The sequence below is a fragment of the Periophthalmus magnuspinnatus genome, chromosome 20 (genome assembly GCF_009829125.3).
Source record: "Periophthalmus magnuspinnatus isolate fPerMag1 chromosome 20, fPerMag1.2.pri, whole genome shotgun sequence".
Taxonomy (NCBI): Eukaryota; Metazoa; Chordata; class Actinopteri; order Gobiiformes; family Gobiidae; genus Periophthalmus; species Periophthalmus magnuspinnatus.
The window spans coordinates 2,844,420-2,855,952 of NC_047145.1; the positions used below are offsets into that span (position 1 = coordinate 2,844,420).

At 38.2% G+C, this 11,533-nt stretch overlaps 1 protein-coding gene across 4 annotated transcripts in view; it reads right to left on the reverse strand.

The window, feature by feature from the left end:
* The window catches only part of map3k15 (mitogen-activated protein kinase kinase kinase 15), a 48,775-nt gene that overhangs the window by 23,909 nt on the left and 13,333 nt on the right, over positions 1-11,533 (reverse strand). For 3 of the 4 annotated variants that reach the window (XM_033985907.2, XM_055230086.1, XM_033985910.2), the window contains 12 exons: positions 11,016-11,128; positions 10,774-10,933; positions 9,848-9,998; positions 9,661-9,768; positions 9,531-9,580; positions 8,714-8,809; positions 8,512-8,599; positions 3,749-3,882; positions 3,227-3,354; positions 2,740-2,870; positions 2,315-2,420; positions 530-687 (listed from right to left, as the gene is read on the reverse strand). In XM_033985907.2, the coding sequence (XP_033841798.1) occupies positions 530-687; positions 2,315-2,420; positions 2,740-2,870; positions 3,227-3,354; positions 3,749-3,882; positions 8,512-8,599; positions 8,714-8,809; positions 9,531-9,580; positions 9,661-9,768; positions 9,848-9,998; positions 10,774-10,933; positions 11,016-11,128 (1,423 nt within the window). The remainder of the gene's footprint in view (positions 1-529; positions 688-2,314; positions 2,421-2,739; positions 2,871-3,226; positions 3,355-3,748; positions 3,883-8,511; positions 8,600-8,713; positions 8,810-9,530; positions 9,581-9,660; positions 9,769-9,847; positions 9,999-10,773; positions 10,934-11,015; positions 11,129-11,533) is intronic. The other variant, XM_055230087.1, reaches the window with a different exon arrangement.

The window sequence follows — 11,533 nt, forward strand, 5'->3', positions numbered from 1 at the left end:
CCTACTTAAAATGCCAGTTTTTAATGATGAATGATAAACCCATTAGCCAAATTACAGGTCAGATCTGTGGAGAGGCAAGTTTATATTTTTTTTTTCTATGCATTTTTAGCAACAAAACCTGTAATTAAATAAATACAAGACATATAAGTTGTGATACTGTGGAACATTTAAGGCAAAGCAATAACATCTCCATAGAGACAACAAAGTTGTGGACTGCCCATTAAAAAAGTTACACAATGCACCTTTAATGTGATTTAAAATGAAAATATATCTGTGGAAACTGAAGAAAAAGAAACTTGTCATAAAAGAATTGCATAAGTGTACACATCCTATTACACCTGCGGCCATAGGTCTGCTCAAAACTGACCAATCAGAATCAAACTTAAATTAAATAGTTTTAGGAGACCATCTGACACTATCACGTGATTTGTGTGTTTCCAGTGGAGTTGAGCCGTTCAGGCGACTATCCCTGCCATTTTAATATGTAGATATATAGACTTCTTACAGGCCACTTGTTTAGCACTTGTACCTTAAACATAGCGGCTTGTGGTTCACCCAGTTCATGAAAAGGAGGTTTCCCAGTGGCCATCTCTATGACTGTGCAGCCCAGAGACCAGATGTCAGCCGGGGCCCCATAACCACGAGGGCCCTTGTCTATGATCTCAGGGGCCATGTACTGCAGTGTACCTGGAAGAAAAATATACTGATGTTAACCAAAGCAACAATCAAACCAAGGAAACATGTCCATACAAGGTTTAAATAACAATTAAAAATGTAATAACACATTTGATGTTGTAGATGGTAATAGTATGGTAACAGATAAGAATGACAAGTATTTTTTGACGAGCAATAAGTACATACTAAACGTACATACATTTGGCATAGGACTCTTGCACCATACAGTTCTGGCTTTTTACCATTTTAAAAAATCAATAATTGAAAAAAAGATTATGACAAAGTTTAAAGATAAGCTACTGATGTCTCATGTATTCTGTATATTTTACTCATTTCCAATTGACGTCAATGGTCGTGTGGTCAGAAGTGAATTAAATTGGTTTGACGCTGGCACATCCATGTTTTTATTTAAATAAATAAAAAAATAATATCAGGTTGTAAAATAATATCTTATAATTGTCACAGTTATTCTTGTTCTGATAACATCTGGTATTTAATCGCTCATTCTTACAGTGTGACACACAGGGACAGTATTTGAAAAGGTGCTATATAGTCCGTCAGTGGAGCGTGGTCGTACACCTGCTAATGAAAAGTAAACACCATTCTGCTTATGCTGGATTAGCTGATGTAATTACACAGCTCAGTGGTAAACAGCTCCAGATGGCCTATATGCCCCATGCACTCTCTCTGTTTCCATAGACACTGATAGAACCTCTTGACATTTTGAGGGTTATTGGATATTTACACTGTACTCCGAGAGGCCAGCATTTCTGTAGCTCCATTTATGCAGTGCAGACTGAACTACCTGTGTGTTTAGGTAAGGGCCACTTTAAACAGAGCTTGAGAGCCTCATGGTTCATATAATTTGATCTGTTTGGTTCATTAGAGTGGGAATGCTTTAGACTGTGCATTAAGGCCTGAGTGGAGTCATTTTTATATATCTATCGAACTCCAAATAATTGCATTACTTCTCTGTAAATTCAATTGTGTATTACAAGTTTGCTTATGCCTCCAAAGATATCGGGATGTTACTCTATAAGATGTTAGTGTTATGATCATTGTGAGAAGAAACATCACATTTGAATTATTATTCACAATTATTTACACCACAACCCAAACAACACTAACTTCACATTACTACTTAGATTACCATTTCTGACTTCTCTAGTATGTGATTAATTTGATTAATTCATTCAAACATACTACATAATAAGATAGAGGAAAAAACACACTTTCTGTTTATTATTACTTTTTTTGGAGAATATGTTTAATTTAAAAGTAATATTTTCTTCTAAAATTCTACAAAATAATAATTGTTAAACTTCTCATTAGAGTATATTGTGACCTGAACAATCACAACTATTGTTAATCAAATGATCTCGAGATCCATACTTTATAGCAATCCAGTTTCATGCCATGTGTCTGTGCTTATATTAGAATATGTGCAGTGAAATGTGCATGTTCTCCCTGAGGCTGACTTATTCTCTGCTTATATTTCTGACCAAAATTCTAGCAACATCATCTGAAGATGTGTCCCCAGGCAAATGTAGAGGACACAGTTCTTCTAGGGGAAAATAAAGTCTACAAAAGCCTGAAGCTAAAAATTTATTCTAAAACAGAACTCAAATGTACAAGTTACCAGTGAATGTTTCTGTGCAAGGGTTGACTCCAGCCAGACGTTTGGAGGTCCCAAAATCTGAGATCTTCAAAACACCGCTGTAAGTGTTCACCAGGACATTGTCACCCTAATAGAGTAAAAACATGAATTAATAAAATACTTACATGTCAACAGAAGTCCAAGGTACAGGTTAGATCTGTGGAGAGGCGACCAGACTCACGGTAGAATGCATGATTTTAAGGTATTTTTTAAGCAATAAACACACGTTACTGTAGCAATAATGCAAGACATACAAGTTAAATGTTGGACTGTGGAACATTCCAGGCAAAACAATAAAATCTCTCTCACAGACCCCCACAGATGTTACACAGTGCTCCTTTAACCTTACAGTAAAGAGAAAGAAAATAACACAGCCAATTAACTTATAACTTGACCATAAGTGTTACCTTGATATCTCTGTGCACAATCTGGTTTTCATGCAGGTATCTGAGCCCCTCCAGGATCTGTCTCGTGTAGAAGATAATGGTGGCCTCCTTCAGTGGACCCCATTTGGACGTCAGTAAAGCAGAAAGACTTCCTGGAGAGAGAAGACAAGAAGTGTCAAAAACCTGTTATGAAATGGAACATGACCAAGCACAGGTCTTATTCTTGATTACAAAAACATTGGACATGATGACCTAATTGTTGCTGTTGTCATTTTGTCTTTTGGTTCTTAAAATAAATATCTAATCGGAAAGTTGAATGAGCCCCAGATGAGTCTCATTTCGGATCCTACAACTAAAACCAGGGAGATACTCCAGTTCAATTGTGATTGTAGTACTTTTTTTTAAACCTGTAAGAGCACAGGCTACATATGTTAGTAACAGTAAATGTTTTAGTAAATAACGTATTGAGTTTACAAATATTTTTTAGTTTTATGAAATGCAAACACACCTCCAGGTACTTGCTCCATGAAAATCTTGATGTATCCGTCTTCAGAGACAGATCCTAAATACTGGACGATGTTTCTGTGTTTCAGATACTTGTGCAGGGCTATCTCCTCATGAAGAGGCTGGGAATACCTGGGTCAGACACACAGCAACAAGACAGCATTTAAAGGTGCACTGTGGAACTTTTTGGGTGGATTGTTTGCACCCAGTTCATCTCAATGGAGATATTAATGCTTTGCCTACAATCTCCCACAATATAGCATTAAATATATCAATCTCAAAAGCCTCCAGGATAAGTTACAGCTTAGATCTGTGGATTCCACTCATAGTAATGTTATTTGTTGTATTTGTGAGCAATAAAAATGTGTAATTAACTAAGATCAATGCCATACTTTGGAACATTCCACAAAGCAAAAACATGCCCATGGAGACAAGCAGGTATTCCCCCCATCCATTGTGCACTTAAGATATTAGTTTTATTTGGTAGTATTTGTGGACAACTTTATTGCTATAGTTTTAGTCTTACCTGCTGTCTCTCTCTGGGATTTCCTTAATGGCAATTCGGACCTGGTTGCTGAGATCCCTCCCGGCGTACACCACTCCATATGTGCCTCTTCCCAAAACCACTCGGTCCCCATTCTCATTAGTGTCATACTCGTACTGTAAAATGTACAAGCAATATTTGAACCATGATTTTAGAGAAATACATAAAAATGTTTAACCCCCCCCTCCACTTTTTTAGTGGTGACAGTAAGCAATGTACTGTATAATCAAAATCAGTGGTGGAAAGTAACAAAGTACAAGTAGTAAAATACTTAAGTATTTACTACTAAGTAGCTAAGTAGATTTTTTTTGGTTTGTACTTTGCTCATTCACCTGGTCCCTCACCCAAACTCCCCCCTCCTCGCCCTTCCCCCAGAGCTGTTATCAACAAGAGCTAGGACACACAGGGCCTCTGCTGTCTCAGGACATACAGTCATGATAAAGATAATATCATGCTGAGGCCCTGTGATGGAGCTATATCTACAGTTACACCGCGTAGACTGATTAACAGAAGGACAGTTAGACTGTCCAATCAGAGACATTTAGTTCACATTCCCTGTAAGAAGATAACATCCAGTCCTACTGAAACTAATCTGAAACTTGCTGTGCTCAATGTCAGATCTTTATGTAACAAGTCCTTTTTAATTAATGATTTTATTTCTTCTTTTAGTCTTGACTTTATGTTTTTAACTGAAACATGGCTCGACAAAAACACAGGTAATGCAATTCTAGTGGAATCAACTCCACCCAACTTCAAATTTGAATCTGAAACACGAGTAAACAAAAAAGGTGGAGGTGTGTGCGCATTTTTTAGAGATAGTTTAGTTACTCACAGATTGTCATTTGGAGTGTTTTCATCTTTTGAGTATGTTTCATTCAAAATGGAGCTAAAACAATCCCCCTCCATACTCTACTTAGTCATATACAAACCTCCCCAGCACTGTCTGAGTTTTATTGATGATTTTACTGAGATGCTTTCAGTCATATGCACAGACTTTGATGGTTTAGTCATTACAGGTGATTTTAATGTACATGTGGATAATGTGTTTGACAGGAACGCTAAAGAGCTCAGTTCTGTCCTTGAAACCTTTGGCCTGACTCAGCATGTCAGCGAGCCCACCCACAACAGAGGACACACCTTGGACCTGCTCATTACAAAAGGAGTAAATATTTCAAATGTCAATGTGGTGGATGTTGCTCTGTCTGATCATTTCTGTGTCTTCTTTGACCTGTCTGTTATTCCCAAACCAGCGGCTGGTCCTGCAGTTGTTCGAAGGAGACACATAAATGATAAAACAGGTGCACTGTTCATGGAAATGATACACTTTGAAAATGCCTCATGTTCTGATGTTGATGATTTGTTGAACTCTGTAACTTCGAGTGTTTTGAATGTTCTGGACACCATTGCCCCGATGAAGGTTAAAATGGTTAAAGATAAGCAGAAAGCGCCATGGAGGAATGATGACTCGGTCAGGGCACAGAAAAGGGAGTGCCGGAGGGCCGAGCGGGAATGGAGCAAGTCAAAGCTCCAGGTTCATTATGAAATTTACAGAGAAAAGATGCACATGTACAACCACAGTTTATGTAGAACAAGGCAAAGGTATTTTTCTGACATTATTGGAAGTTGTAGTAACAACTCTCGTATCCTGTTTGCAACGGTAAACAGATTAACAAACCCCCCAGCTCCACTGCCGTTAGAACTAATTTCCACATCTAAGTGCAATGAGTTTGCAGTATTCTTTAATGACAAGGTTCAGGGTATTAAAAATGCCATAAATTCCACAACACAAATAACAACCCAGCACCCACCTAGACACTTAGAGCTGACTCACTTTACACCTGTAACTGATAAAACTGTCCAAGAGATTGTCACCAGTCTGAGTTCATCTACATGCTGCCTTGATGTGCTACCCACTAAATTTTTAAAGTCTGTGCTCAACAGTTTGCTGTCACCACTCACTCACATAGTTAATATGTCACTTCAATCTGGAACATTCCCAAGTGCTTTGAAAACTGCGGTTATCAAGCCTCTCCTAAAGAAGAGCAGTCTTGATGCCACAATATTGAACAATTATCGACCAATCTCAAATCTGCCATTTTTAGGCAAAGTCCTTGAAAAAGTTGTTTACCAACAGCTTATTAACTTCCTTGAAATGAACAACTCCTTTGATGTTTTCCAATCAGGTTTTAGACCCCACCACAGCACTGAGACTGCTCTTATCAAGGTGACAAATGACATCCGCCTGAACACTGATGCAGGCAAAGTCTCAGTCTTGATCCTGTTAGATCTGAGTGCTGCTTTTGACACTGTTGATCATGGGATCCTCTTACAGAGACTGGAGGACTGGGTGGGCATCTCTGGTACGGCACTAAACTGGTTCAAGTCCTATTTAGAAAACAGGGAGTACTTTGTTGAAATTGGAAAATGTATATCAGATAAAATGTCCCTGACCTGTGGGGTGCCCCAGGGTTCAATCCTGGGACCCCTGCTGTTCAATCTCTACATGCTGCCATTAGGCCAGTTAATACGCAGCAATAATGTGTCTTACCACAACTATGCAGATGACACTCAGATCTATGTCTCACTAGCAGCAGGTGAATATGGACCAGTGGATTCACTCTGCCACTGCATCCAACAGATCAGTGTGTGGATGCAAAACAACTTTCTCCAGCTAAACTCAGACAAGACTGAAGTTATCATCTTTGGCCCACAGAAACATAGAGAAAGTGTCAGCAGTCGCCTCCAGTCTCTCTCTCTAAAACCTTCAAATCAGGCTAGAAATCTAGGGGTAATAATGGACTCAGACTTGAACTTTAACAGCCACATCAAATCAATAACATCTGCAGCTTTTTACCACCTAAAAAACATTGCAAAAATCAAAGGTATACTGTCAAAGCCAGACTTAGAGAGACTTATCCATGCATTTGTCTCCAGTAGGTTAGACTACTGTAACGGCCTGCTCACTGGCCTCTCCAAACGAGCCTTAACACAGCTGCAGTACATCCAGAATGCTGCTGCTCGGGTCCTGACTAGAACCAGGAAGTATGAGCACATAAGTCCTGTGCTCAGGTCTCTGCACTGGCTTCCTGTAGCTCAAAGAATAGACTTTAAAGCAGCTCTGCTTGTGTATAAGTCTCTCCATGGCCTAAGTCCAAAGTATATCTCCGACATGTTAGTGCCATATGAACCATCTCGCAATTTGAGGACTTCAGGGATCGGCCTCCTGCTGGTGCCCAGAGTCAGGACTAAACATGGGGAATCAGCGTTTAAATTTTATGCAGCTAAAACTTGGAACAGTCTTCCTGAAGATGTGAGACAGGCCTCTACTTTGACAATGTTTAAATCCAGACTCAAAACAGTTCTGTTTAGCTGTGCATATGACTGACAGGTTTTTATTCTGCACTCTTCTCTTTTAATGTTGATTTTATGATGATTATTTGTGATTATTTATGTTTGATTTGTGTGATTTTAATGTCTTTCTTATTCTGTAAAGCACTTTGAATTACCTTGTGTACGAATTGTGCTATACAAATAAACTTGCCTTGCCTTGCCTTGCCTTGCCTTTACTTAAGTCAATTTTACAGTGGATACTTAATACTTTTACTTTACTAAATTTGTGAGCAAGTATCTGTACGTTCTACTCAACTCATTTTTTTAACTGGACAGAAAAGCAGGGACGTCACTAGACCCTTTTTACTGGGACACGTGCTCCGGTATAAATCGACTGTGCACCAGTATAGATTATAGGTTACAGATCTGTTTGAGTGTATATAGTATAAATCTGTAGCTGCGCAAAGAGGCCAACTCTATCCCTTAAGTGCAACTGGATTCACAGCTCTAAATGAAAAAAGCTACAGAAAAGAAAAGCGCACGCTGTTCTGTGCGCAAGGAGCAGCCACGTTATCGTTATAGACTACACATATGGTGAGTATAAAAGTGATGCTCCAGCTGAAAAAAACAAGTCACAAATCATAGACTACGTGTGCATAGTGCATATACTCCAGTTCCACCTCTGGACTCGTCCAGAGCACCTCCACACTGCCTCAGGTGGGCTCCATGCAGGCTGCTTTAGATCCAAAGATTCAGCAGTACTATGTATGACCTATGACACTGACTCTGAGCAGGAGAGGAGCTGGGGACAGCAGCGAGGTGACCAGTGAGCGCTCTTTCTTAGGCTGAATGCAACCAGTCTTTCCCAGCATATAGTGGTACACGTTTAGATAGTACACGAGAAGATGTTCTACAAAACTCAAGCTTTTAGTCAATTTTTATTTTTTGAAAAAAAAAAAAAAAAAACAATGTAGGCACAAATCAAAGGGGCCTGTGCCACAGTATAGTTGTAGGTCTAATGACGGGTTATTCCTACCATGTTTGGATCTTGACTAAAGCTTTTGAGTTCAAACTTCGGCTTTGAGCAAACAAAAATAAACTCAAAAGAAAAAAACCCAAATTGATTTATATTGTTACGATTGACCAAAATATGTATATATTTTTTATCATTATCACTACAATTACATTTTAACAAATGAACAACACTTTTAAAGGACTTTTACTTTTTACTCTTTAAGTACACTTTTAAATGGGTATTTAAATACTTTTAAATAATTTTTTTACCTCTGTATCTGTACTTTTACTTAAGTAACAAAAATGGACTTCTTTCACTGATCAAAATTCTTGACATATTTCTTTGTTTAATTTTACATTGAAACTTCAGTATATATTTAAATAATTTGATGAGTCCTTACTTCCAGTGTATCTCCATCCAGCTCTCCCTCCAGTTCAACGGCATTGCCAGTCCCATCAGAAATCATCTCTTTGACCATAGCGCAAAATCTGACAGTAAATATAATACACATTTTTTTTTATAATTAGACGCAGTTAGAGTTAGTTTTGTAAAACACCAGCACAGACACCTACACAGACACATCTACAGGAGACTGGCCTCACCGACCGCACTGCTCCTCCGTCGAGTAGTAGATCTGGAAGTCATCCGAGTTATCATGGACATATAGGAAGCAGCAGCGCTCATCGAACTTACTGATACTACAAATGGATACAAAATATGATATTTACTTTATATTGAAAAGAATATATTTCCCCAATATATCTGTTTATTAATTTTGCAAGAATGTAGACATGTTTTAGGGTAAGCAAGTACTCTCAAATACTACTTATCCTGGATGAGTTTAGACTGTTTTCAAAATCTGATCAAAATTGCATTAATTGTCAACACTATTAAAGCTCCTATATTACTTAAAACTGACTCATGTGAGCTTTTAGTCATGTTATAATGTTGTTACCTCATCAAAAACAGACCTGGAATTGTGTTTTGTTTCATTCACACATGAGTTGAGTGATCCTGGATTATTAGCCTGTCTGCATCCCTAAAATTCAAAACGCTCTATTCCACCTCGTGATGTCATGAAGTGGTAGTTTTCAAGTTGACAACTACCTTTTGCCTGTAGTTCAGTAGAGATTGACAATATCAGGGCTAAAATTATCCAAATGATTCTAGTGAAGGTGTGTGGAGTTTAAAAACACAGTGGAGCACTTCCTGTATCACCACATGACATCACAGGGTGGAACAGAGTGTTTTCAGTTTGAGAGAAGAATGCAGCCTAAATATGCAGGATTTGTGACTTAAACATGAATGAAATGTGAATGAAATGAATGAAAATATAGCATAGATCAGAAAATAGTGTAATATAAGCCCTTTAAATATCCATAAATGTATATTCATTTCACAACTGTAGCTGATTCTTACCTGATTCCTTTGATGGACTGTGCAGTGAAGTTCCACTCATGTATCCCCTTCTGAAATAATGCAATGTTTAGCATGTCAAAGGAACATACAAGGCTAACGTTGATAGCATGATTTAAAATGTACTGCTGACCGTTTCGGCTGGAGACACATGCCAAATAGACACATTCTTCTCCTCAGCTTCATTGTTAATAGATACATACGAAGGCTGGTAAACTTTGGTGGGCTCCAGGATTAATACCTGCGAATCGAATATAAGTTAAAATGACAGTATATTTCTTTTGTAAATTGTTTTGTGTGAATGCAATTATATTTTGTACAGGAAATCGGAGGCGGTTGGTGGTGCCTTGAGTGGCTTCAACAATGATGTCCATCCAGAAGTTGAGTCTCTCTCTCAGTGGGGAATGTTCAATTGACTGTTTTTTGAATCGTTGAATCAGCTGCAAATTCTGTACCACTGATTTCAAATACCTGGACAAGAAAAGTGAAGAGAACCATGGATTAGCATAAATACTAGCCAAAAGCAGGTATGCATGTATGTATGTATGTATTCTAATGGTCAATGGTCATATTTTTTATAGCGCTTTTCCACCTTCAAGGCACTCAAAACACTTTACATCAATGAACCACTTCTATTCACCCATTCATACACATTCCGCAGTCCACACAGACACTGGGGGCAAGGTGGATTAACTGTCTTGCTCAGGGACATAATGAGAGCATTCATCTGGAGAGACGGAATTGTACTGCCAACCTGTGGGTCAGTGGATCTGAATGCTCAACCAATGATGTTTATGTCAAGAGCAGGATTTGAACCACCAACCTTCAGATCAGTGAACAAAGACTCTACCTACTGAGCATCTGTCGCCCAAGTGAGCTACTGCTCTAGTTATCCATTCAACTTCACATTTTGACTTGTTGAATTTTCTTCCTAACCTTGACTTATTCAACTATAATATACGTAAGTCATATTTTAAGATAATATTTGATCCATGCCCAATCATAAAAGTCAGTCAGGAGACACCAAACCATTAGAACTACAGCAATTGTGGCTGGTTAATATCTCAATTGGTCCAACTTTTGAAAAGAGTACACACAAAGGTGAGTGAGCAAGATGGCTACCGGGAAGCCCTCAATCATCAAAATAGTAATCAATGAATATGATTTATTATGACTGGATTGAAAGTTACTACAGTTAATTTATACAAATTACTGCAAATCACCATATAAAAATTGTTTTTCTTACCAAATGGGAGGCTTGAGTTTAAAGAGTTTCTCAGCAGCTTGCGTGGCTTTGGGAACATCATGAGCTAACATGCTAACAGTGAAGAACTGACCAACGTCCCAGTAATTATTCATTTTCTCCAAAGAGCCTTTACGCCCAAGCAGACTGTTCAACCTTACACCTATGGCAGATAATACAGAGTACATCTAGTTACAACAGTTTAAAGCGGAAAGTCTATACATCTTTCTAGAGGCAAAACTCACCAATTTTTCTCAGCTCCATAGAGTTTTCAAATTGATGTCCAGCAACAATAAGTAGCACCGTCAGATTGATCCCAGAGTACAGAGTTGGCTGCAGCTCAAAACCTTTCCTATACCTGCAAATGGATAGAAAATGTGAATAGGCATACCTAAAATGACAAATCGTACAGATATATGTAGAGATGTAATTTCAATCTAACTTCAGTGTCGAGGTACATTAAAAATCTATGATCATTATTGTTTCTCCCCATATATTGTGTTGAGGGTTGACGTAATGTAGGAATTAAAGCCATTCTTTCTAACTATTTCGAGGAGTGTTTTTTGCAATGAATTAGTCAAATTTCAAAAGCTGAATAATGTTGGCTAAAGTGGATCAAGGATTATGTAGTTTTCTATATTTTTCACCATGTTCTTGAAGTCCAGTGGCCCACACTATTTCCTGATCTATGTAGAAATGTTGTTTACTCATGAAAAACATACCCGGAGCTGTGTTTTGTTTCATTCACACGTTTCAAACACAA